At 49.3% G+C, this 27417-nt stretch overlaps 1 protein-coding gene across 20 annotated transcripts in view; it reads right to left on the bottom strand.

Annotated features, from left to right (window-relative positions):
• Positions 1–1983: 1983 nt before the first annotated feature.
• Positions 1984–27417, bottom strand: part of EP400 (E1A binding protein p400) — a 110267-nt gene continuing 84833 nt past the window's right edge. For 16 of the 20 annotated variants that reach the window (XM_006045524.3, XM_006045535.3, XM_006045529.3 and 13 more), the window contains 14 exons: positions 25025–25161; positions 24845–24901; positions 23209–23287; positions 22864–23115; positions 21832–21880; positions 21640–21749; positions 19215–19422; positions 18906–19102; positions 17039–17257; positions 15043–15238; positions 14553–14677; positions 12929–13075; positions 7299–7376; positions 1984–4971 (listed from right to left, as the gene is read on the bottom strand). In XM_006045524.3, coding sequence (XP_006045586.3) covers positions 4699–4971; positions 7299–7376; positions 12929–13075; positions 14553–14677; positions 15043–15238; positions 17039–17257; positions 18906–19102; positions 19215–19422; positions 21640–21749; positions 21832–21880; positions 22864–23115; positions 23209–23287; positions 24845–24901; positions 25025–25161 — 2127 coding nt within the window. In that variant the 3' untranslated portion in view covers positions 1984–4698. The remainder of the gene's footprint in view (positions 4972–7298; positions 7377–12928; positions 13076–14552; positions 14678–15042; positions 15239–17038; positions 17258–18905; positions 19103–19214; positions 19423–21639; positions 21750–21831; positions 21881–22863; positions 23116–23208; positions 23288–24844; positions 24902–25024; positions 25162–27417) is intronic. The other 4 variants (XM_006045528.3, XM_025267854.2, XM_006045533.3 and 1 more) reach the window with 2 other exon arrangements.

The following is a 27417-nucleotide window of genomic DNA, read 5'->3' as shown; positions in this document are numbered from 1 at the left end:
CGGGACCTGCGCGCGGGTGCTCGGTCAGCGCCTGCGCACTCCCCCGGCCTTGTTCACCCGCGGTCACCTGGGCCCAAGCCCTCGTTCAATCGTTCTGTTTTGCGTCCAACTCGTCCGTCCGCTCCTCCCCCGTCCCGTCCACCCCCTCATCACATACTTAATTACCTGTTAACGTTGACGAAGCACATCTCGTCCTTGCCCTGATAAAACCTGCGGTCCAGGGAGGAGGGGACACACATCAACAAGTAAATAACCAATTAGAAAATAAGGCTAGGCCAGACAGGCCGAGCAGCTTGAGAAAGGGAGGTGGTGGTTGAGTGCCTGGTGGTTGAGTGCCTATTTTCAGTTGGGGGAAGGGAGTCAGAAGACGCCTAATAGGCTAAGCTGGGATATAAAGGTCCACAGGGATAATTTGTTTTCTCCTGTGACCAGGGAGATGGTCCAGTGTGTCTATCCCTGGTTTCACTCTTGCTGCCACTAAACACCATCTGCACTGCAGACAGGGTGAGCTTAAAAAATTGAAAATCGTCGTCTTCCAGGTTTCAACCTTCCCCATTTGCTTAGAATGAAATTCAGATTGCTTGTCATGACCTTGTCCCTGTTTCTGCATGGTACTTACTTACACTGTTTTGAATTCTATTATCTGTATGGAGTATGAGAATGTAACCTCCTTTTCTACTTTGCTCATAGATTTAGCTCCAGGGCCTTGAAAACAAATTGCCACATGGTGTGAAAAGAAGCGAAGCGAAAAGCAAAGGAGAAAAGGAAAGATATAAACATCTGAATGCAGAGTTCCAAAGAATAGCAAGAAGAGATAAGAAAGCCTTCTTCAGAGATCAATGCAAAGAAATAGAGGAAAACAACAGAATGGGAAAGACTAGGGATCTCTTCAAGAAAATCAGAGATACCAAAGGAACATTTCATGCAAAGATGAGCTCGATAAAGGACAGAAATGGTATGGACCTAACAGAAGCAGAGGATATTAAGAAGAGATGGCAAGAATACACAGAAGAACTGTACAAAAAAGATCTTCATGACCCAGATAATCACAATGGTGTGATCACTGACCTAGAGCCAGACATCCTGGAATGTGAAGTCAAGTGGGCCTTAGAAAGCATCACTACAAACAAAGCTAGTGGAGGTGATGGAACTCAGGGAGTTGGTGATGGACAGGGAGGCCTGGCGTGCTGTGATTCATGGGGTTGCAAAGAGTCGGACACGACTGAGCGACTGATCTGATCTGATCTGATGCTCAATAAAGGGATTCCTTGGTGGTTCAGACAGTAAAGCCTCTCTATCCTGCAATGCGGGAGACCTGGGTTCGATCCCTGGGTTGGGAAGATCCCCTGGAGAAAGAAATGTCAAACCACTCCAGTACTCTTGCCTAGAAAATTCCACGGATGGAGGAGCCTGGTGGGCTGCAGTCCATGGGGTCACAAAGATACGACTGAGCGACTTCACTTCACATGCTCAATAAAAATTAGCTGAATAAACCAATAATTTTCCATCCCTCTTATTAGCTTTGATTTTCTTAAAGAAATGAACCAAGTGTTGCTTTTTCAAAAAAAATTTCCATCACTAGTGATAAAGCTGGCATGTAATATGCTTCAATAAATATTTGCTAAAGAGGATAAAATAGGACCACAGCACAGCTGGGTAAACACTGCTACCTTGTACAAGGTAGTACTGGAGAACAAGAATATTATGAATAATAAAATGCATCCGGTCTTTCCTCCCTGTGTGGCTTTGGAACAGAGTGGCCAAGAACACATGGTCTCTGAGGAGAGAACTGGTGATTTCACTGAAAGACTCCATTCCTTCTAGTTCCTTCTATCCTGTGGGGGAGAGGCAAGGAGAAGAAAACTTCAGCTTCCAACACTACTTGGTTTCTCTGTATTGTGTTTTCACATGAATGAAATAAATACAACTAATATCTTATTTTAACTTGAACAGTAGTTTTCTATGAAAGACAAAACAAACAAGCATATAAAAAGGTCAATTTATTATACCTTTTGTTTGGTGGGATATCAGTGCCCTTTAAAACCCTACTATTCAAGTACAAATGATTATGTTTACAAAGTATTTACAATTTCAGTCTTCTTTCTTTATATTTTAAAACACAACAACTATCTGGACACAACAGTTAACAAAAAATCCTGAAGGTGGCAAAAGGGAAAGCCTCTGCCTGAGGAGGCTCACTTCAGTCTCCTGCTTCCCCCAACCCTCTGACCACCACCCGGCCCCCACTAGAACAAATGTCTCTGAATCAACGAAAAACTGGGTGACTGATATTTCCACGGTGGCCAATTCCAGTTTGACAGTGTTTGGCTGCTGTCTTTATGTTTTATGTTCTGAAGATTTCTTTCAATCATTACCACTGCACTGGGGCTGGGGGGGGTGGGGGGTGAGGACCCTATTCTGCAAGGTAATATGGGATTCTGCCAACAGTATCAATCTGAGGAAACCTGGAAAACACCACCCTAAACTCACACTTAAATATGTAAAGTTTGACCTTTAAAACAGAAGGTCAAGAAAACAATACACTGGAACTTTTACCTACAAATGACACTATTGAAGACTATGAGGTCAGTGGCGACATCTAGATGTTACTAAATTGAGTGATACCAATGAAACTATTTTCTCTCCCATATCTTGCGACAGGAAATTGCAAAGGAAACAACTTCTTTCACTCACATGGTAAGACAGGGCAGGAGTTCCACACTGCAAATATTCAGACTCCAGTTCTGTTCTCTTAGAAGGCTTTTGAGAGACTTTTCTATTTTTCTTCTAGTGTTCTAGATTAATAGAGGACTTCTATTCAGGCAGCTATTTCTAGGATATTCTAAACAATCAACATTTCACCACCATCTACAAAGAGACCGTCAACACTCCATGAAAGATAAGAACAAAACCATCAGCTGCACAAATTAAAATAAGCTGAAAAGGAGAATTCCTTTTTAGTTTTGCACATTTGAGGATTTAAAAAAATGTAGAAACTCTCCTCAGCACTCAGCTATGAAGTATTTCCTGCACGCAGTACTCTCTCATCACAGCAGGTACCAAAGCACAATGATCAAGTCAGAAGGCAAATTACAGTGTTCTGTTTTGGTATGTTCAATTTATTGAAATGTTAAATCCCTCCCACTTTCAACACCTGATTTTAACTTTTTTCCAAATTTCGTGCCAAGAAGGCAAAAATGAGCTGCTTAGTTGGTTTCACTAAGGTATCAATTGCCATACTGCTGTCCACATCAATTGATGGGAAATAAGAAAAATTCAGGACAGAACACTTCCCTTTTTGTCATAAAAAGTGATATAAAGGGGGAGGAAACTGATTAAAATGAAAAATCTCTTGGTATGCTAAAACTTTTCCTTAGTACACAGAGACCTCACACAACCTGATCTCCAGGACCAAAACTGTAAAATATGCAGCGGAGACAGAGCAGAGAGGGTGTCATCAGACGTGTGCCTTTTCCTTGGGTGGACACTTCCAGGTAAGCAGACATCATCACCCAATCAAGTCTACTGCAGTTGCCATAGTGGGAAAAAAAAAAACAACACCTAAAAGCAGCAAACACAGGGCCGCCTCTCTGCCCCTCAACCATGGGGCTGCCACGCCAAAGAGCTTGGACAGCTCCCTGCTTTAGGCAGAAACCCAAGCAGCCAATCTACTCACAGATGAGACATCATGACAAGTCTAGTATGAAGATGCCACCACATCCATTTCTGTAGATTATACTTGTAGGTACATAAACACACCACCTGTACAGAGACTTCTCACCTCCGCAGGTCACGCCTGGGCTGGGCCTGAAAGCAAAGGGGCGATGCAGGCTGCCTGCCCTCAGTGGGCATCTGGCCCCACCCTGCACTCAGCAGTGCACTCTGCAGTGTGACGACCCTTGCACAGCACTCTGGGCCCTGAACCACTCCCAGATGGGAGCCTCACAAAGTCTTCGGGAGCTGCCTCAATACTCTAAGTCCAATTACAAGTTTATCCAAAACCTGGGAAAATACTGTGGATGTACTGGGATGGGAGCAGTCCCAAAGGTTCCGTTTACATGGAAACTGGTCACTCTAGGGGAAGCCACACCAGTGCTCTTTGGAATGAAAATTCAACCTCAGGTCACTTCTGTTCAACACCAGCTGGGGACACGTTATAAATGTGCTTCGATGTGTATCAGTACTAAGCCTCTCCTTTAAGGGTCCAAACAAGTCACATTTTAGGAGGGAGGGGAAAAACCACACTGGTTTTCTCTGAGATGACCTACCTTAGATGTTAGACAGTTTTTCTCCTCCCATACTGTGTTTTCAAATAGGAATAAAGAACCAAACAGAGGCAGATGCTGTCAGACCACATTTTAGCTTCGTATGGTCTACTTTATGACTCACTGCACCTTCCAAATGGCTGCTTGCAACGTGCAAAACACTGTACACTAACAGAGAAATTCTAGCTGGCTTTCAAGACCCAGCACTATTGCTCTGGAGGAGAAATTAAAGGTCAAACATCTAGGAAAAACTGCCACTGTCACTTTTCGATCAGTCACGTAACACAGAAAGGGTGTTCGCTGAGGATTGCTGCTCCAGGTGCTGAACATCCCACAGGACCCAGTCCCAGGGTTCAGTAAATAAAGTCCATCCCGTCTTGGTGGGATGGTGGAACGCACAGGTAGCCTGCCTGGGGCTGCCCCTCTGTCCCAACTAGGGGCACGGAGGTTTGGTGGGCGTCTTTAACCTGACGGCAGGGACCCTCATCTGGAGCTTGGGCTGCTGGTTCGGGCTGTCGGAGGTGGCTGGCACCTGGGCAGGGGTGGGGACGCCAGGGGTCTGCAGCTGGGCGGCTGCTGTGGTCACCACTTGCTGCTGCATGAGCTTCTGCTGCACAACCTGTGCTGTCGCCGTCACTGCAGGGATCATCTGGACCTGCTGCCCAGCAGCTGTCGCCTGGGTGAGAGTCACAGTCTGTGGGGAAGCCTGAGCCAAAAGAGAAACACACAGTGTCGAAAATACATGTCAGATGACACACAAAATTAAACACTCTTGGGTGTGGGAAGGAGGGGTGTTTAGAAACTTAGCTAGCACGAATGCATCTGTGAAGTGTAAAAACTACCCAATATATCAAAATAGGACCTCCAGTTTCTAACCAAACAAAAGTCAGAACACTGAACTATTGGTGCTTTTAGGCTAAAAGTGGATGATGCCTCTGGGGAAACGCACAAGTCGACGACTGGGGACTGTCAGTGCTGGTGTTCAGCTTCTAATACCATTTGGTTTCTTGAAATCTACGTGCCAGCGTGATTTTGAACAAAAGAAAATTATTTTAAAGCACTGCTTTTATACTACCACATTTCTCAGCAGTAAATACAATGGTAAGAACCCAAAAGCTAGGCTCTGTTAGGAAGGTGTGTTAGGTTGGTGCAAAAGTAACTGCTGTTTCGGATTGTGAATTTTAAATCATTGTACTAGGCTCAAACACATTTTTATTAGTCAAAATAGGAACCATTAAAATCAACACATTTTTGCCAATGGGAAGTAAGTTTGCTTATTCTTCTACCATAAAAATCTGTGCTTCTAGATTCAGTGAATTCTTGAAAAGCATTTTCTGCATCCTGCTTGTGGTGAACGTGTTTTCCCTGCAAAAAGCTATCAAGAGATGAGATGAGTATGGTGGATGAGGCAAAAGTTCACAGCCCAATTTTTTCAACTTTTGAAGCATTGGTTGTGCGATGTGCAGTCGGGCGTTGTGAAGAATTGGGCCCTTTTTATTGACCAATGCCAGCTGCAGGTATTGCAGTTTTCAGTGCATCTCATCGATTTGCTGAGCATACTTCTCAGATGTAATGATTTTGCCAGGATTCAGAAAGAATTCAGAGAATCAGACCACCAGCACACCACCAAACAGCGACCATGAACATTTCTGGTCCAAGTTTGGCTTTGGCAAGTGCTTTGAAGCTTCTTCTTGGTCCAGCCACTGAGCTAGTTGTCGTATAAATAATCCACCTTTCGTGGCACGTTACAACCTGATCGAGAAATGGTTCGTTGCTGTGTACAGTAAGAGAAGACGGCACTTCAAAGCAACGATTTTTTTTCATTTGCAGTCAGCTCATGAGGCATCACTTATTCAGCTTTTTCACCTTTCCAATTTGTTTCAAATGCCCAGGGATTGTAGAATGGTTGATGTGGAGTTCTTCAACAATTTCTCAGGTAGTTGTAAGAGGATCAGCTTCTATGATAGCTCTCAATTGGTCATTGTCAACTTCCGATGGCTGGAAACTACGCTCATCTTCAAGGCTCTCGCCTCCTTTGGAAAACTTCTTGAACCACCAGTGCACTGTGTGTTTGTTAGCAGTTTCTAGGCCAAATGCGGAGAAGGCGATGGCACCCACTCCAGTACTCTTGCCTGGAAAATCCCATGGGCGGAGGAGCCTGGTGGGCTGCAGTCCGTGGGGTCGCTAAGAGTCCGGCACAACTGAGTGACTTCACTTTCACTTTTCACTTTCATGCATTGGTGAAGGGAATGGCAACCCACTCCAGTGTTCTTGCCTGGAGAATCCCAGGGATGGGGGAGCCTAGTGGGCTGCGTCTATGGGGTTGCACAGTCGGACACGACTGAAGTGACTTAGCAACAGCAGCAGCAGCAGCAGGCCAAATGCGTCACTGATATTGTGAGTTTTCTTCCCTACTTTACAACCCATTTTGAATTTGAATTAAAAAAAATCACTCAGATTTGCTTTTTGTCTAACATTTCCATAGTCTAAAATAAATCTAAAATAAACAGGAAGTAATACATCATTAGCAAAAAACATTAAGCGAGAACTGTACATTAAAATGATGTATAACACAACCACATTTATTAAGAATGTATTCTGATATCAAACAGCAAATTTCAATAATGCAAAAACTGCAATTACATTTGCACCAACCTATAAGTCCTGGTTGCTGCCTGTATTATTCTACTTCTGAACTCAAGGTCAATACGAGCAGATTCTCTTTTCTTTGTCTCCCTAAAACTCATGTGTGGTGGCTTCAGCTGTCAGGATACACCTAAGATTACTGGCTGAAGGAAGAAGCCCAGAAATGAGCCCCTTCTCTGTACACATGACACTGAGTCTGAACACATCTGTTCAGGCTTTTTCCTGCCAGATTAACGATATCGAGTGTTTTCCCCAAAGTTAATTGCTTTTTCTATACTATGAAAATGACAAGCAGTTCTCTGGGAATTAAAATTCTGTTTCTTCAGAGAGAAACCGAGATCTCTCTCTGTGAGTACCTCCTAGGTGGCTCTGGTCTCCGGATCCTACCTGTTGGGAAGCAGAGGCGACCTGCTGGATGCTGGCCACGGGTGTCTGCTGTTGGACGACTTGAGGGATTTTTGCAACCTTGGACAAAAGGAAAAAAGCCAAACACAGAGGCCGAATCAGTGTGTGCACGAAAAGAGATTTCTCACCCTTTCTCTCCTTTTCAGCTCTTAATGCAAAACAAAAACAAAACAGTGGTCAGATGCCACAAAATAGCAACTCTTAAAGTGTGCTCACCTGGAACCCAGAAAATTGGTTATTGCACTTTTGCACTGAATAACAACTGTCTTCCTAATCTGTAATCATCTGTAATCTGAGGCTTTACTGGTCTCATATTTCAGACAGTCACATTTTTCTTTTCCTAAAAATCTCTGGAAGTTTACATGAGAGAATTAAGTGGAAGACGGGACATGTGGGCACCACTCCAGGCGTGCTTCCACTGTTAAGCGCCCTGGACCCCCGCCACGGGTCGGCCCTAGTCCCGAGACGTGCCACCAGGTGGTGCCTTCATCACTGTTCTTCATCACAACCGAGATATCTTTACAAAACAAAATTTTCCACCCGATGGTCACTTTTTGTAAACCTGCATATCATGCTGTCTTGACAATAAGACAATTCAGGCCATCTGTCTACTCAGGGCTTCAGGGGCACTGGCTCACAGAAGCAGAAGGGGCTCCCGAGTAGGCAGCTGCTGGGGGCCATGGAAACCCTGCTCAGGCCTCTAACTGGTAGAACAGGGATGAAAATAAGTCATGCCCAAGATAATACTGGAGAAAATGTGAAATTATATGATGTACTTGCAAATAATAAGCTCTGAGTAAACATGAATTCTCATTAAGAAATTAAAATTAATCAAAAGACATTTACTAGTTTACTATAACTTAAATCAAAAACTGTGAGTAGAATTTACTGAGATCAAAGCAACCCCTGACTGAACCCTGTGTGTTCCTCTGACAGGAAAGATGGGCAATCAGCTGCCATAGCACACGGGCCACAGCTCAGATGGACAGACACTGAATATGCTGAAATGCCGTGGATAAAACTAAGGTGACATCTATATTTTGTTTTTATTTTACCCTAGCCCCTCTTTATTTTTTTAATTGGAGGATGATTGCTTTACAATACTGTGTTGGTTTCTGCCATACAATAATACGAATCAGCCATAACCATATAAATATCCCCTGCCTCTTGAGCTCCCTCCCACCCCTCCCATAAGGTGACATCTCAAATGCATCAATAAATTTGCAGACAGTCCAGAGCTCCCAGTTCCAAAATCTAAGCAAAGAGGGGAGACCCCAAGCCATGACAAGGCTCCCAAGACCCTGTGCTGCAGGTGAAGCCTTAGACTGGGTTTTCACCACCCCCCGGGTGTGGCAGACAGGAGACGCGTCCAAACCTGCTCTCAGGGGGAGCTAACAGGAGGGCCTCATGCTGCCCCCTTCAGCTGCAATCCTGTCACTCAAAGGGTCTGTGAGGAGGTCACCTGAGACTTCAGTGGTGGGCAGGGGAGGAGGAGACACAGGCTGAGAGACCAAACCCTCAAGCCACAAGCTCATGTGGTCCTGATTGCACCCACAGAAGCCTAGCAGAAGGAAGAACCTACCTTCCACCCAAACCTCAAAGCCTTCCCACAAACAAGCTTCAAGGGAAACTGGCTCACAACAAGACAATTTCTATAAAGACAAAAAAACCCACAGTTCCTGAAGCAAGAACAGTGGAAAAGAAATAAGTAAAATCAGATGAACCTTGACTTCAAATAGAGGAATTACCAGACATGCACAAAATAGTATGCTGCTCTGCGCAGCCTGAAAACACATGTGTGAACAAGAAACTACAAAGACCAAGCAGATCTGAGATAAAAACAAACAAAACTTCAAAGAATAAGAATAAAATAAGTATCACCAAAATTAAAATTCAATGGGCAAACTTTTAACAGCAAATTAGACCTAACAAAAGGGAAAATCATTGAAGAGGAAGGCAGGTTAGAGGATGTCACTCAGAATATAGCACAAAGAGACAATGAGAGGAAAACACAAAAGACTGAAGGTGCGTGGAAGGCGGGAAATGGAGCAGCGGTGGCATCTACTGCAATAACGGCTGGCCAATGCCCAGGTTCCAGGGGATCGACAGATACCAAGCCAGGGCGTCATGGCATTCATAAAACCCAAGACAAAGAAAGGCACTTTCCAGGCAGTGCTAGTGGTAAAGAATCTGCCTGCAACGCAGGAGACACAATAGACGTGGGATTAATCCCTGGGTCGGGAAGATCCCCTGGAGAAGGAAGTGGCAACCCACTCTAGTACTCTTGATTGGGAAATCCCACGGACAGAGGAGCCTGGCAGGCTACAGTCCGTGGGGTCACAAATAGTCAGACATGACTGAGCAGGCACACCCAGAGCTTCTTTGTAGTTTGATGCTATAGGAGGTGTTTGTCCAGGTGCAAGTATTGCAGCAAAAGGCCCCAAGTCCCAGCCTGTCTCAAGACCACCAGTATTTCTCAAGCAGCAGTTATACACAAGACACTGGGCTAAATGCTGAGATTACGAAGATGGACAAAGAAAAGATCTCAAAAGAAAACAAGAAAAGACAAGTTACATAGAAGCAGTGACCTGCTAGACAGACATCTGACTTCTCATCAGCAATAAAAGACCAGGAAACAGGGACAGCTGTTAATGTGCTGAGAAAATAAATGTTCATCTAGAATTCCACACCAAGCAGAAGTATCTTTCAGGAATAAGAGTGAAATATACACATTTTCAAACACTACAGGAAACTCCAAAGAATGGACTTCAAGCAAAAGACAAGTAGTTTTACACGAAAAGTGACAGTGCAACAGAAGGAAACTGTGACCACAGCACACGTGGGTGCAGAGGCTGGAGCAACAGTGTGACAGACCAGCGCTCAGAGCAGAGCTGAGAGGGGCTCGTGCTGCTCTGTGAAAAGGCGCACCTGCACATGGACATTTTAGGAAAACTGCTTCAGAGAACCCAGAGAAAACAGGCAATTTTCACACAAGTAGAGGAGAAAAAAGAGAAAGACAAAAATAAATAGACAAATGGAAGAAGAGAAGACAAGTAAGGCAGGATGAGAACACAGAGCAAGCTGAAAACCCAAACAAAATGGAAGCCAAAGGCCACCCTTCCAGGTCTCACCACAAAGGCAAGCAAATCTGTCACATCAGCTGAGATGCAGGACGAAGGCAGTGCAGCAGCATCTACCCGACCATTTCTGTGACATGTGTGAAACAGTGAAAATGAAAGACGGAAACAATGCACCAGAAAATTCTAACACAAAATGGGTGGAGTTCTCAGTTTGAGGCAGAGCAGGCTGCCAGACCAAAACAGTACTTCAAAGTAATAAAATTAGAAAGTTTAATTTATGTGTAGCTAATAATAAAGGGCTTCCCAGGTGGTGCTAGTGGTAAAGAACCGGCCAGCCAATGCAGGAGACCAGGGTCCAATCCCTGAGTCAGGAAGATCCCCTGGAAAAGAAAATTGCAATCCATTCCAATATTCTTGACTGGAAAATTCCATGGACAGAGGAGCCTGGTGGGCTACAGTCTATGGAGTCGCAAAGAGTTGGACATGACTAAAGTGACTTAGCATACACACAATAATAAAGAACCTAATATAAAAAGCAAAAATAGAAAGGAACATAAGGAAAAACGGATAAATCCAAAATCAGAATGGGAGATTTTTTCTTCCAATTTTTGGACATGCCACGCAGCATATGGGATCTTAGTTCTCTGACCAGGGATTAAACTCATGCCCCCTGCCTGCGTTGGAAGCATAGAGTACCAACTACCGGAGCTCCAGGGAAGTCCCAGAATGGGAGCTTTTAATACACCTGTCTCATAATTGACAGAATAAACCTGACCTGGAGGTGACAAAGGGAGCCCACAGCCACACCCTGCACCAACACAAACCATATCTCAGCACACTTCCCTGCAAGATCAGCGCTGGGCCGGGGCTGGAGTGTGAAGAGCAGCAGAGGGTTTGGCCCAGGTAAGGCCCAGGTAAGGTCAGGACGAAACTGCTGTCCCGGGGCTGGAGGAGGAGTCGCAGTGCACAGGAGGATCTCAGGTAGTGGAGGTGCACACCTCCAGGGAGCCATCCTCAGGCAGCTGGCATGAAAACTGTGCCCGGGATCGGGGGGACGACACGACTTCCCTGTTTGTCCAGTGGTTAAGAATCCACCTCCCGATGTAGGGGATGCAGGTTTGATCCCTGGTTGGGGACTAAGATCCCACATGCCCCAGAGCAACTAAGCCCAAGCGTTACAATGCAAGATTCTGAGAGCCAAAACGAAGACCTGCCGCAGTCAGGAAACGTAATAAAAACAAACAAAAACCCTGTGAGGAATGGCAACTGGCTACAGATATGAATCTGGACTCATCAGCAGAGGTGGGCTCATAGCCTCACGACTAGAGTGACCACGAGGAGAGTGGTGCAGACAGAGGGTTTTTAAAAAGACAAAACACCAAACAAGCAAAGGAACAAAAACTTGTAGCCAACTAGATCAAGAAGGGAATTTTCTTATGTGCTGAAGGATGAGTTTAAAAACTCAACCCTGCAGAATGACCAAGGAGAGCGATGTGGCCGAGATTCCTATCTGCTCCTGCCCTACAAGGCCTCGTGAGCAGGAAGAACGGGAAGGAGGAAGGGGAAGGTGTCGCCACCAGGACTCACAGGTGACAGTGTCAACACAAATGATAGAAGAACAGACTGAGGCTGCAGGATTCAAAAGTCAACACACACAGTGCCTTAGAGACACATAAAAGAGAGGGAACTCACAGTAGAACAGCAGAAAATGCTACTACTCAGGAATAAAGCCGGGATGAGCAATAAGATCCTTATGGGAAAAAAACAAGAAACTTACTTGAAGGGCCTTAAACAAGATTTAAACAGTAAAGGGTGTCTCATGTTGGTGAATCTGAAGTCAAGGCTGCAGAGATGTCTACTCTCCCCCAAACTGATCTACAGGGTCAATGTATTCTAACAAAAACCCCATCAGTTTGATTGTGATGTGAACACTTAATATGCTGACTCAAAATTCAGAACTTCTGTTTGTAAAGTGAGTGAGAAGATAAGCTACAAGCTGGGAAAAGTATGACATAGACCCGAAGGTGAACGCCAGGATATACTACTGCACCAGGAAGCCCCGAACAGGCTCGTCCCTTGAAAGAGGCCCCAACAATCAGCAGATTCACCAAGAACAGAATCATACGGCTGCTAGAGGAAGGCAGACAGCAGGCCAGGCCGGCATGGGTGGAGGCCAGGGGACCACATAGCGTCTCAGCGGGGTGTGTGCCCAAGCCCCACACCCTGTCCCAGACATTACATGTGGCGCTTACATGCAGGACCCACAGGATGTGTGACACTGGGCTGGGCAGCACGGGGAGCAGCAGAGGGAGAGCTCATGAGTTCCTGAAGCACAGGGACGACCATGAGCCCTGGAGAAGCCTCACCAGCACAAAGGCCGCCACTGCGGTGGGCCCTCAGCGCAGTCCCCAGGCCACACTGCGGGGCCCCACAGTGTGTTTCATGGGGTGCTGATCTGTGGTCCCCCTTGTTCTACCTCTGAGTGCCCCTCTGCCAAGTCTGTTGTCGGTCCACAGGCTCCCTCCTGCTCACCTGGATCTGGGTCTGCACCTGCTGGGTCCCGGCCAGTTTCTGGGCCTGGGAGATGGGTGTGGTGAGAAACTGGGTTTTAAGGGCTGGCTGGGTGGCGTAGGTGACCTTCTGTGGTTGGCCCTGAGCAGCAATCTGCTGTGCTGTGATCTGAGGAAAGAGACCGCCCAGGGTTAGAGCTGCGTCCCCGTCTCAGAGCCACCAGGCCTCCTCCCGGGCCCTGCCTGCCCCCAGGTGCCCACAGCATTGACCACCCCAGCTCCCAGCCCTGCCTGCCCACTGCCCCCACCCCCAGCGCCCAGTCCCGGGTCATCGCTTCCTCTCCTGGGAGGTCCCCTCACAACCCAGGCTGGGCTTCATCTCCACATCCTCTTCAGAACCTGGGGCCACGTCAGCTCATCAGGTGAGTGAGTGAGTGAACTTGACAAGAAAGGAGACACACGTGCACAATTTCTCGAATCTAATTTTAAGAATCTGACATATACTCAAACACATTTAGGACAAATAGAAACAAACTATATGCACAATCTTTGCGTCTTTAGTCTGATTTTTAGCTTTCCCTGCCAGGAGAATTTAAATACTATTCAGAAAGCCATGAGTAATACACAAACCATATATTTGGTTACAAAGTCACCTCCATGAACAAACATTTTTAAGGTCTCAAAAGTCTTCTTTCAAGTCATATGAACATACAGACCAGCACATTCATAAAGCCCTTCTTCTCTCTTTTAGATGTTGGCTAAGCCTCCATGCTGACCCAGCCCTGCCTGTCCAGCACTCCCCACTCACAAGTCACTTCATTTCTCTACGTGTCAGTTTCTGAGAATGGGTGCCAGCGCCCACAGGGCCCTCAGCACACAGAGGGCAAGTTCCAGCTCCGGTTCAGAAAACACAGACACAGCACGCAGTTCAGTATCAGCAGTCAGAAATCAGCACGATGATACATCATGATCTGTAGGCCAGGCTTCATGCCACCAGAAGCAGACGGAAAACAGAATGCCTCGCACTCTGCTCCTGCTCGTCAACACGGGCCTGCAAGTACAACCCCGAACCCCCACCTCCAAGGAGGACTTGCTTTGGGAGCTCAATCAGCCCAGAACTGCCTCCCAGCCTTCTGAGTCAGGGTATCAGCAACACACTGACAATACTCCTCTTGCAGTACCTTTGTCCACTGTCTCTTCCCTCCCTCCATCCATCCTCTGAACATGAGCACCAGCGTACACACACTCTCTCACATGGACACAGTCCTTGCCTGGCCTCTTGACAGCTCGACAGCCGTGGCCTGGCTCCACCTGTCCAGTACACCCAGGTGGGTCGCACACCATAGCTACACCCGTGTCCTGGAATCCTCTGGCACCTCCCCAGTCATGCAATTCCATAGACTGAGTCCATCATGGTTGCCCCCACAAGCCCTCGGTGCATGGGGGTCTCTCTCCCTCCAGGGTGAAGCCTAAGACCATCCTCTGTGCTGCCCAAGCCCACAACCATAGGGTCTCCTGTGTGAAGAGGCCAGGCAGCCAGGCAGGGCCCATTATTCAGGACCCTCTCCACCTCTGTGCATCCAATGCCTGGCAGCAGGGCCCACCTCAAATGCAGAGGGGATGCTAGGGACCCCAGTACCAAGTACCTTCTGCTGGACAGCGGCAGGGCCTGGGGCAGCCTGCGGCTGGATGGCCTTCTGCTGCTGGACGGCTTGCTGCTTGAGCTTCAGCAGCTGCTGGACGTGCACAGGCTGGGCCACGACAGTCTGTCCTGCGAACACCAAGCAGATCATTTAATTACGAGCACCAGGGACGAACAAGGTCTCAGGACTCACACTGAGTACAGCTTCAGTGATTTCTTTACAGAAAATAACAGCCTGAAATGGTGCTGAGACAAATAAAGCCGTCTCTTATGACAACTTTAAATGTTTCTGGGTTCATAACAACATTCAGACAAAGGTCTGAGAAGCTGAGAATGCTAACGGTTAAATCAAGGAACACCTCCGCTAACACACACTGTGACCCACAGAAAAGGGCTGACGGCCATGGCTACTAGAAAAGGCTTGTCAGCCCCACTGAAGGCTGTAAGCAGCGGGTGATGTGCGGGGGGAGCAAGGGGCGGCGTGAGACAGGCACCTGCGGCTTTCTGCGGCTGCCCGATGGCCACACTGATCCCAGCAACGTTCATGGGCAGGGTCGTGACGCCCGGCGAGGAGACCACAGCTGCTGGCACTGACACCACCGGGGGCTTCGCCAGCGCCACCTGGGCTGGCTGGGGAGCTGGGGCCTGCATCTGCCCTTGCGCCTGCAGCTGTGAAGTGGGGACCCGGGTCTAGACAATGAAAATAATGGGAGAGTCCAGAGATATTCAGGATTCCATGCATCTGCAAACATTTCCCACCAGAGGTCAAGTGGTGAGAAACTGAAAAATTCATGAAGGTGCAATGTGGTGCTCAGCTAACGGAAAACACCTTGCTGTGGGCTGCCTACGCCCCCTGACCATCACCAAGAGACGCAGGGAGCGGGGCTCAGAAAGCCCCACGTGTGCCCGGGCACACTGCCGCTCAGCCACGGCTCCTATCCTGTCCCACAGGGCACGTGCGTCTCTGCCTCGCCCTCCACCTCAGAGCCTCACAGCAGCCCCAGACTGCCACGTCTCCTAGTCTCATCTCCTAGTCCTTCAGCGACAACCCTTACCCTGAGACTACTGCCACAGCCTCCCACGGGCCCCACTCGGGCCCCATCTCCTGAGACTTCGTTATCACACTGCTTCCAAACACTTCTTTCCTTAAGTTGTATTTTTAAAAAGGAAAATGGAAATAGACCCGTTTTTACATGTACAAAACTCAGAAAAAGAAAATATGTCTTATCTGTATGGCTCGCTGGGAAAGTGTGTAAAATGATATGAACTTTAGGTATTTTGAAATCTGAGTCTCTTCCTTTTGTAACAATCCTTTTGCAAAGCTGCATACTATTCCACCATGTGCTTGCTATACAGTCTATTTAGTCGAGTCCTTAGTGATGGCGATTTAACCCTCTCCTAACATTCCCAATACAAGTTTGTATATTTATCACTTTGTACTTGTTCTATTATTTCTTTAGAATGTAACAGAAATGAATCACTGGGTAAGATAACATGCATGTTTCTTAGCTCAACTGACTAGAACTCTCTCCAGAGGGAGCCAGTTCCCGCCAGCAAGTCCCATTCAAGGAATGGGCTCCCCAACCTGGCCTTCAAGTGTGATCACTACTCTGCTCATTTGAATTGGCATTTTTTGTGAACACAGGCAACACCAAGCTTGCTCTCACAGTTTTTATCTACTTCTGTCCCTTCTCTTACAGACTCAGAGTAAAGCACACAAGAAGCAGAGCCTGGACCCCCAAATTACAGCTGTGTTGTGGGTGATGAGTTGTAGGATCTGGGTGTTACTAAAGGTGTGTGACTTGGTTTCTGCACCTGCAAAATGGAGTTAGCATCACAGCACCCACTCCCACCTCAGCACCAATCAGGTGACAGGCAGAGAGGCTCAGGCAGCACCCAGCCCAGAGCAGGGTTCCTAGTGCTAGTTGTCACCAGGTGTGACAGAGTGGCCCACCAGACACTCCCTCGACTCCTGCTGATTGTGACTGACCGTCCCAGACACCCCTCTCCCCCTAGCATCATCCCCTCCTTCAGAAATCTCCAACGTCTCTCCGTGCCCACAGAGCACTGTGATCCCGGAGCCTGGCTCTGGGGCCTCACTAGCCCCTCTGGCTCCTGCAGTCTCCCCTACCTCCCCTCTGCCCAGCAGCACTGGCATACTTTCCATGCGCCTGGTCTCATGCTCCCCTCATCCCCCAGGGAAACCCTGCTCTCCCTCCATGGTCTGGCTTGCTCCCCTCCTCCCTGACCTCTCAGGCCACCATAAGCTTTGTGACACTGATGTTCTGGAGCACGACTGTGTAAATGTTTCCCATACGTGTGCTGTGCTTCGCCCTCTCCAAGGAGAACTTAAAGTTCCTGGGGAAAGACCATGTCTTTACTTGTCACTCCACCATCACACCTGCAAGGGCCTGAGCAAGCAATAACAGTTCAGTTAAAATGTTAAGAAGACGCTGCTCTGGAAAAACAAGCGTATCAACGGGAACTTACGAGCCGGGCCACCTGGAGGTTGGCCACGGTGGTGCCCGTGAGCAGGGCGCCGGGCCTCGGGGCCGTGACCGTGGTGAGCTGGGGGCTCTGCTGCTGCGTGGGCTGCGGGGGCTGCACCTGCACTTGAGCCGTTGGCTGCGGGGGCCCCGCTGGGGCCTGTGCTGGGGGCGCCTGCTGGGGCAGCTGCAGTTTCTGCTTCTGCATTTTGATCAGGTGTTCCTAAAACCCAGATAAAGTAATCTTTTCATCAACATTAACTGTATTCCACTTTGTATATATCTTGGTTTTAAGTTACTGTTCTACTACCCATTAAATATTGAAGCAAACAGTTGCTACTATGCAGTCTGCAAACAATCCTCCAGGCTTTTGCCAAACATTTTTTAAATGTTCGTTTATCATGATGAAAACTAGCAACTGTGATTCTGACAGATCAGCAAATCTGTAACAAAATTTCTAGGTTCTGATCACTCATAAACAAGTTAATTTAAATCTGCAGTACCATCAAAAAAATTCTAAAAGTCTTAAAATCGTAGTCCTTCTTGAAATTTTAAAATGTATTATAAGCAGTAGCTCTAAATTTTGTATTCCAATTGTCTCCAAATTAAAGTTTAATTGATAAATAAACCCATGTCTTTAAAAGAAGTCGAAATAACAAGATAAAAATATTCTAGGGAATAAAAAATTTTTTAGGAAAACTGATATTCAGTTATTCATTCATGACTATCAGATCTCTTTCAAGATGCTGAAAAAGAAAAGGACTTTGCAACTGGTTTGGGAGAGGGCAGGGAAGAGAGGAAGGGAATCAGGTGCATGAGTGGGTCAGCGGGGCTCTGAGCAGCTGAAAGCGGGGAGCAGGCCACTGAAGGCCCTGCCATCACAGAGCGGAAGAAGCAGGGAGATGGGGGGTGGGGGGAGGCAACAGCGTGGGGAGTGGCACAGACCCGCTCTGACAACTCGCCCCTGCTGGGGTGGACAACCCTAATTCAGTGCTGCCCATCAGCACTCCGCAGCAATGGACATACTCTGGAGCTGGGCTGTCCAGTGAGAGATGGTCACAGCCATGTGTGGCCTTGCACCCCTGAGCTGTGGCTGGTGTGACGGAGGATGGAAAATTGCGCTTGGTCACATTTTGTTTCTGTGGTGTGCACTCGAGCGCCCCTCCAGGATGAAGTCCTGGCTGGTGCTCGCAGGTTCTCAGGCCCCTCCAGCACCCTGGGCCCCTCAGTCACCTGCAAGGGGCAGGCCCGAGGGCAGGTACTTACTGTGGCAGCTCCGACAGCCAGCTGCAATTCTAAAATACCATCTTGTTTTTATTACATACGTTTTTCTGGCTCCTTTCTATGTTGAGTATTAATGCTTTTCCATTTGTGGCAGCATTTCCTTCTAAAATGAATGTATTTGGTTGTATAACAGCACAGGTGGTACAGAGGTTGGCAAAATTCAGGAACACCAGTACTCAAATGACTGACACTGAGAAATGGTCATGCAAATGAACCACTCCTAGAGAAACCAAGTGTTCACCACCTCGGCTCTTAAACTGTAGAGGAATGCTTTTCACCAACATTTTCTCAGGCTGGGAAAAGGGTCCAGAGGCCTTCAAGTTCTCCCTGGAGCCTGAGCTGCTGCACACAGAACAAGCAAGCAGGTGGGAAGATCCATCTGGAAACAGGGATTAAGGCCTCAGAGAGCGGGGAACAAGCTGGTCACGTGATCATGGAAGTGGCCCTGTAGGCAAGGTTGTTTTAAAGACCACACACACACACTTCGCACATACAGACGATGGCAGGCTGTGCAGAACACACTCTGAATGACACGACACAACGAGGCGTCATCACACGGGATATCAGGGTTTCTAGAAGATGCTCACCGGTGTCAGCTTGCCCACAGCCTTGATCTGTGCCGGTGACTGGGCCTGGCCTTGGATCTGCGGGACCTGCACCTGAGAGGCCTGTTGCTGCTGTTGCTGCTGCTGCTGCTGCTGCTGTTGCTGCTGCTGCTGCTGCTGCCGAAGGAGCTGGAAGTGTGCGGGCGTGATGGTTTTCCCCGGGAGCTGGACCCCTGTGGCTGAAGAGGTTGTCTAGTGAGACCACAGCCCCCCGACACACACACACGCACCTGAGCCCTCAGGAGCTGTAAGAGCAGTGCAGGTCACGCAGGAAACCAACCCTGCCTTTACCTTGGGACACCTGAGTCACCAAAGACCGGGTCGGGGTCTGCACGGGGGTCAGGCTGGTAGTGACCACAGCTGAGGCCGTCACTGAGGTGACCGCTCGAACACCCTGAGTCGGTGCCAGGGACACCAGGTCAGATGTGGCCGTGGCTGGGGAACCAACTGCTCGAGGCTGGGTGTGGACCACCTGGGCAGGAGCAGAGCCTCCTGAGGTCTGGAAAAGGTGAAGGGAAGAGAACTGTCAGGCTGCTTCGCGATACTCAAGACTCTACAGTTATCGGGTGAAGAAAAAAGGCCACAAAACTCTAAAACCTAGAAAACGAAGCCTTCTGACAGAGTGCTGAGAAACCTGTGAGCACAAAACCTGTGCCCTGGGCTAGAGCAGGAGGCAACACGCAGAAAAGGAAGATCCCCTCCCCCGTCTACCACACTTGCCCTGTGTCTGTCCAGGTGTCCTCACTCGAAAGACCTTTGGTTTCCAAGAAACCATCTAGATGCCCGTGTTTATCCCCACAAAACACACAGGACCCTACTCCCCATCGTCATCCCCAGCCGGGCATGGAAGCTGCAGCCCTGAACCCACTTCCACCCACTCCAGGCCTCGTGGCATCCCAATTGAAGTAACTGCTCAAATCTTTTGTCCATTAAAAAAAAATTATTTTGTCCACTATTAAAAGTTGTTCATTTTCTTACTATTGATGCAAGAATCTTTATATATATATAATTTATTTTGGGCTAGTGTTGGGTTTTCACTGCTGCATGGGCTTTTCTCTAGATTCAGTGAGCGGGCTTCTCATTGAGGTGGCTTACTCTTTTTTTTTTTTTTTAACATTGAGGTGGCTTACTCTTGTGGAGAGCCTGCTCTAGGGAGTACAAGCTTCAGTAGTTACGGCACATGGGCTCAGTAGTTGCAGCTCCTGGGCCCCAGAGCACAGGCTCAGTAATTGCTATGCAAGGGCTTGGCTGCTCTACATTGTGTGGGATCTTCCCAGACCAGGGATCAAACCTGTGTCTTCTGCATTGGCGGGAGGATTCCTTACCACTGACCCACCAGGGAAGCCTGGAAGAACCTTTATATAATCTAAACACCAGTTCTTTCTCAGGTATATTTTCCATGCCTTTAACTTTATTAATAATTTTTCCAAAGAGCAGAAATTCTTGATTTGATGATGCCTCATTTATTAGTTTTTTCATAATGAACAGGTTTTTGGTATCTTAGGAAATCCTCGCCTAAATCAAGGTAGCAAAGATGTTCTATTTTTTTCCTAGAAATTTTATAGTTTGGGGCCTATAACCCACTTTGAGTGACTTTCTATATATAGTACTAGTGAAACAGGTCAAAGTCCATTGCTTTGCACATGGCTCTGCAATTTCTCTAGCACCATTTGTTGAAAACACTGTCCTTTCTCCACTGAATGAACTCCAGCACTTTTAGCAAAAAGTAACCAACTATGTACATGTGGGTCTATTTCTGGGCTCTCTATCCTACTCCATGGATCTGTGTGTCCATCCTTTTGCCAACACCACTCATCTAGATCACTACCAGCAACACCTGCACAGCAAAGACATTTTTCAAAACTCAAGAGGGGCCTTCCCTGATGGTGGTGAAGGATCCACCCACCAATGCGGGGGGACATGGGCTCAATTCCCTGTTCCAGGAAGATTCCACAGGTCGACTAAGCCCATGCACCGCAACTGGAGAGCAGCCCCTGCTTACGCACAGCAACGAAGACTCAGCACAGCCAAATAAGTAAATTTCTAAAAAATACCCAAGAAGGACATCACTCTATTTGCCAAATGCACTGCTGACTCTGAAGCAGCTTCTTCTCATTTGGGGCACATGTTATCTTTAGGTCAGTGACTAAACTGGAACTCAGGACATAAATGTAAACTCATCAATTTCATTTGTTCACTTCTGCCTTTTATGGTAAAACACCACAGCCCAGAAGGTGTGTCTTCTGGTGAGTGCCCTGTCTTCTGGTTTCGTGCTCAGGGGTTTTGCCACTCTGCATCATTCCTTCTGCCCAGGTCTGGCCCCTTCTTGCTTCCTACTCATGGGCCTAAATATCCCAGAAACCCACCACCCTACCTCGTGCCCCATCTAGCACCGTCCACTCCTGTACTTGTGCAATGGCCACCATCCACTCACAGGCTAACCTGTCAGTACGGCACGTGGGGTCCCCCTTCCGTGGGGTCAGAGACACGCTCTCATTCCCTTCCTCCTCCTGGAGTCACAGTGGGGGATTTCAATACCCTCTCCCTCAGAAAGAACAATGTGGAAACCATTCTCTGCACACCTGAATGTTCTTGGTATTTTATGAAATTCAGACTACATCAGTAATCTCTATACCAATGGAATTCTTTTTACAGCTTCGGCAGCATCCCAGGGCATGCACACCACCCAAAACACCCAGGAGCAGGGACAACTCACGGTTAAGGCTCCAGGAGCCACGGGCGAAGCCAGACGCTTGTTAATGGACTGGAAGGTGGCAGCGGGGACGCCAGCGATGGTGTTCACGATCACATTTCCACTCACAGTGCCTGCAGGGAGAGAGGGTGTGAGGCAGGAGGACGGGAGAGAACTCATCTCCAGCTGTGGCATCTCACCCGTGAAGCTTCTTACCCGTGGGCATGCTCGTCCCTGTGACGGACGTTTTGATGGCTCCTGCCTGCTGAAGGAACGAAACCATTTGAATTTCAGGTCAAGTTCTCCCCTGCACAGATGCTCCAAAGCCCTCCATTTCATCAGGATAAAATTCAAAGCCTTAATCGTGGTTACTTAGACCACATGGCCGACTTTAGCCCCATCTCTCCCCACGTCCTCCCCACACACCTACCCATTCTCCCACCTCCTCCCACGCTGCTGGGTCTGTGCCTCAGTCACCAAGCTCCAACCACAGTGATCCTTTTAATCCCATATCTGTCAAACTCAGGGCCTCTGTGCTTGCTATTTTCCATTCTTCTCTGACTAGTGTCACTTGACTACAGGCTAGGGGCCAGTCTGCAGAAAGTCCTCCTGACCACCTACCACTGGGCGACAGCAGCTCTCACACCAAGCAGGTGCTTAGTTTTCTGAACAAGGCAGGACAGAGCTGCTTAAGTGCCCATAAAAACACCACTGTGGCAAATGCAGTAAAGAACACGGGGCGGAAACGACTCTGTATAACAAAGCCATCCCACGCCAGGCAGCAGTGTCTTTGCATGGGGGATTCTTACACGTCACCATGCACATACAGAGAGGGCACATGGCAGGGCACGCTGCGTGAGACCGTCAGACTACCATTCTTTTTTAAACACCTTTTACTGCCTCCCTCTCACGAGTGCACAAGCTTTGGGGGTGGGTGGGGCAGGGTCAGGAAAGGGAGGTCTGCACTAACTGCTCTGCAAGTCCACAGAGGTCGACCTCTTCACAGTTACACTTCACAAAGCCCTAATCCCAAACTTCCTGTCTACTCCACCAAGAAGAGCGGCCTCGCCTCCCACATCTCTACTGAGCTAAGCCAGCCAGGAGAGCAGAGCTGGGCCTGCGTGGGGTGACGCAGGTGAAATAGCCGCTTCCTCGAGGGGGGAGACTGGGCCTCTGAAGGGCTTTGGGCTGGAAGCTGTGGGATCCCTTGATAGGTGTGCTGGACCCGACCTCCCTGTTCCTTCTCACCAGCACTGCGGCACTGCCCACTGTCGTGATCGCAGGGGGCGCCTTTGGTGGGGGTGGCGCGGGCTGTGCAGGGGGCTGTGCCTGAGCCTGGGGCTGGACGGCAGGTGGCCCCGCGGGCTGCTGGCTGCCTGATGCTGAGGGCTGGGGCAGAGGTGGAGGCGGCTGCTGGGGCGGTGGGGGCTGCGGCTGAGGCGGGGGTGGTGGGGGCTGTGTCACAGGTGGCTGCTGTGCCTTCTGCTGGTCGGCCAGCGCCTACAGGGGCAGGAAGGAACAGCGTCATGGGAAGGAGCTGGCCCAGCAGACCACCCCAGCCCCTCTGGGCCCTGCCCGCCCACTGCACCACACCTTTTTCTCCTTGGCAATGCGCTCTGCCCGGAGGGACGCGACCTGAATAGGAGGCAGGGGTTTGTCGTAGTTGATGCCACTAAAGACAAAAAAATAGATACGTATTGCAAGTTCTAAAGCAGACAAACATTCTAGGAACCCAAATCCCCCATTTCCCATCCTGCCAGGTGCTGGGACACAACTCCTACAAAGCCCCGCAGGCCAGGGCGCCTGGTGGGTCGGCCCTAGGAAGGGGAAAGGATGTCCTTCCAACAGGAACTCCTGGAAGGTGGGCTTGGGCCTGACTCCCCTCTGCAGCGGTACTCGGCCAGGTGCCCAGGATATCAGGAGGCCCCGAGCATGTAGGGACAAGAAGGCCATTCAGCACTGTGCTCCTCAGAGCAGACTGCCTGCCCCTCCACCCAGCACAGCAAACTGCTCACCCCACCTGCCCTGAGCATCAGCCCTACTCCAAGGGAGAGGTCAGCTAGTCACCCGCCTAGTACCGTGAGCACCTGACGGTCCTGCCCAGCCTCTCACAGCACCCTTGCTTCCAAGGTTCCTGTGCCTCCTGGCCCCCATGACAGTCACAGGAAGGCTGGCTCTGCCCTGTGCACGCCCCCCCACCCCCCCCACCCCCCGTCTCAGGGTGGCTTACCAGCACGGCCCAGATGCTGTGGTGCACCTGTCTGGTATCTCTGGATGCCAGCCCTCCCAAGTCACGTGTCCCTAGCCCGCCAGCACTTTGTCTCCCATCCTCTGACTGCCCATGTCAGTCCACTCAGCCCCCCGAGGCTGCCCTGCAACCCATCCAGCTGCCCCCATATTCAAGTAAAGATGCAAAGACAATCTGTACCATGAAGAGACACAGAGAGGGGCTAGGGTGTGAGCTCCCACAAGAAAAAGGTGACACGTGACAGTGAGGCAAGGGGAGAGGCCAACATGCCGGGGGAGACCATCCCAGATAGAGCGACCCACAAGGCAGAGCCGTGAGGCAGGGACTGCCAGCCCACTCGAGGAGCAGCCCCAGAGGCCTGGGCCCTCGGTGCAGCTGGGAGGGCCGGGACTCTTAGCAAGGACAGGCCCGTGTCCAGCAGTATCTGCAAAACCTGCTTGGTTACAAGGAAAGCTTGAGCCCTAGTGGCAACTAGGTTCCATCTGAACACGTTCTTTCCTCCCCGAATTTTAAGAAGCCAAACACACAGAAAGTGGCAGGGATTTTACAGCCAACACCCAGATGCCAAGCAACTCAGACTGCACAGTTCTCTGTCACTGCTCTCTTGCACCAACCAGTCTCACTACCCATCTACCTAGTCATTTTTTTTTCCCTTTGCAAAATTTCAAAGCAAGAACACCAACCCCTAACAGCATATATTTTCAGGGCAGAGCCAACAAGACATCTGCCAGTGTAGAGACGCTGAAGGAGAAGCCACTCTCCCTCCTGCAGCCCATCAGGCCGTCAGACTGCAGGCAGGACACCCCCTCATCAGGTGAATGGAGACACCGGCCAGCCAGGCACTCCCCACCTCAACACCACCCCCAGCTGATGCCTGGATACACTGTCTGCACAATAACTCACTGAACCTGTAGAGTTTAAGAAAGCCCTAAAATGAGGTCATTTCAAATGGTTAAAACTGTATCACAAACACAGGAATACCTTTCCGCCAATACAGAAGCATGCTTGGGGTTTTTCTGAAAGGGATTCATGCCAAGCCTGCAACACAGAAAGAGAAAAAATTACTGAACAAAGAACAACGCAAAGGAAGGGAAGGCTGACAGCGAGAACAAGCCCCCACTGACTCCGCACGGCCAGCACTGGGGGACCTGGGAAGCGTACAGGGGCTTGATGGGGGGGCTCCTTTTCCCGGCGGTCATCTTCATCAGGTCAAAGTGACTCGTGTACAGCTGGGTGTGTGTGGCATTCTCATCCTGGGCGTACATCTGGCCTGTGCGCAGAGGACGGTTGTTCTTACTCTGAAACAGAACGGGGCAGCACAGCAGTCAGACACTTACCGGTGAACAGGGTCCCCAACTGGGAGTCTAATGTGAAACCTTTGGGTTAAAAACCGAGCCCCTTCTTCCTGACCTTCTCTCTGAGACCCAACACAGAACAGCAATGACACAGTGGCCGTCATCCACCAACCACACTCCCCAGCCTGTGCGAGGCCTCCTTGCCCATCCTTGGAGGAAGAAGGGGACTCCTCCAGCTGGGGAGACAGCGGTGAGGCCAAGTGGCTGGGTCACATGGCAAGCCACTGACAGCCAGGACACCTTGACTGTGATCCACCCCTGGGCACCAGCTTGCCCTCCCAGGGGCCTCTGGCCCCAGTGGACGTGAAGGCCCGGACTCTAGCATTATTTGCGCCTGGGACTCTCTCCTCCACGGGCCCTATGGTGAAACCAGGCACTTCCTTGCTCCTGTAGAACTTCAGGGTGGTCCCTTTCGGCCTGCAGGCCGCCCCACAGAGGCTGCGTGAGTCCCTCCTGTAGATGTAACACGTCTGACCACCCCTGCTTCAATGGGTGCAAGCAGGTCGTGGACGTAGGATGCCCTTATGGAGCAGCGCTCTAACGCAAAGTAGCAAATCCCCACAGGCAGAAGAGAGACACCTTGGACATTGAGTGCCTGCCAGTCACTGGAATATGGTTCATTTCTAACCCCGGTCTATACTCTGCTGCATGGGCACTTAACAAGCTTTCCAGTTTATTCAGAATACCACCTTCAAACCCTATAAACCTCCTTTGCCATTTTCTTTAGCTTCACACGTGAGCTGTAACAGAGCGTCAAGTTTCAGCTTGATGATTTACCATATCCAAGTTATGACAATTGTTAGAAATGCTTCCCAAACCTAATGGCCCTGACACTGGAAGCTCTGTTGATGAAAGCATCACAAAATGGTGTTCTGAGGAAAGACTGCTTTTCTGGTGATTATTTTCAAATGAGGAAACAAACATGTCTTATCCAGAGACAACTGTTTTTAGAAAATTGAAAACTTGAGATTTGTTAAAGGGTGCTCATAGAAAAAAGTTAAGTAACGTTCATGAGCAAACTTCATCAAAGCTCAGGATGTCTACTGCTGCTACATCTGGCCCGGCTGGTCCCAGGCAGAGACAAGGTCATCTCTCCTGTTCTGTGACTGGACGTGAGGACCATCACCCCAAAGGCCACCAGCCACAGGCCCAACACTGTGCACAGAGGCTTTCTACATGGAGGCTGTGGACCCACTCCCAAAGGCAGAAAGGTAAGGACAGAGCTACCTAGATAGCATATTGAAAAGCAGAGACATTACTTTGCCAACAAAGGTCTGTCTAGTCAAGGCTACGGTTTTTCCAGTGGTCATGTATGGATTTGAGAGTTGGACTGTGAAGAAAGCTGAGCGCCGAAGAATTGATGCTTTTGAACTGTGGTGTTGGAGAAGACTCTCGAGAGTCCCTTGGACTGCAAGGAGATCAGCCCTGGGATTTCTTCGGAAGGAATGATGCTAAAGCTGAAACTCCGGTACTTTGGCCACCTCATGCGAAGAGTTGACTCATTGGAAAAGACTCTGAAGCTGGAAGGGATTGGGGGCAGGAGGAGAAGGGGACAACAGAGGATGAGATGGCTGGATGGCATCCCCGACTTGATGGACATGAGTTTGAGTGAACTCCAGGAGATGGTGATGGACAGGGAGGCCTGGCATGCTGCGAATCATGGGGTCGCAAAGAGTTGGACACGACTGAGCAACTGAACTGAACTGAAGGACAGGGCAGATGGAGAAATAGCAAGAGACAAACGCAGTTCAAGGGGGATAAGAAAAGGTGCCACAGTGGAGACATCCTCAGCAGCCATGCTGACCGTGGGGCTGGGCCTCGTGACAACACACCATGTCTGCAATCAGTGTCCACGAAACCTGCAGCTAGGACCAAGGTGTCCAACACCCATCAGCCCCCTGCAGCAAGGTACTGAGGCGGTCACACGGACAGACCCTTCTTCATGTCAGCTGATAGCAGAGCATGGGCCCTTCCACTCACCAACCCGGGAAGCAGGAAGAACTCGGATGGTGCTGAGGCCACCAGACAGCACACAGAACTTTCCAGAGGACACAACAGTGCGGCCACTCCCTATGAGGTGGGATCTCAGCACCCAGACCGCTGCCAGCAGTAACTGTGACCGCGCCGCCCCCTCTCAGGGCCTTGTCCAGCCCTGCACACCCTCACCCGCCTCTGCCTAGCCCCCCAGCCCCCATGAGC

Source organism: Bubalus bubalis, chromosome 17 (assembly GCF_019923935.1).
Source record: "Bubalus bubalis isolate 160015118507 breed Murrah chromosome 17, NDDB_SH_1, whole genome shotgun sequence".
Taxonomy (NCBI): domain Eukaryota; kingdom Metazoa; phylum Chordata; class Mammalia; order Artiodactyla; family Bovidae; genus Bubalus; species Bubalus bubalis.
Note: the sequence above shows the minus strand (reverse complement) of the source record. Positions and strands in the feature narration are given on the sequence as shown.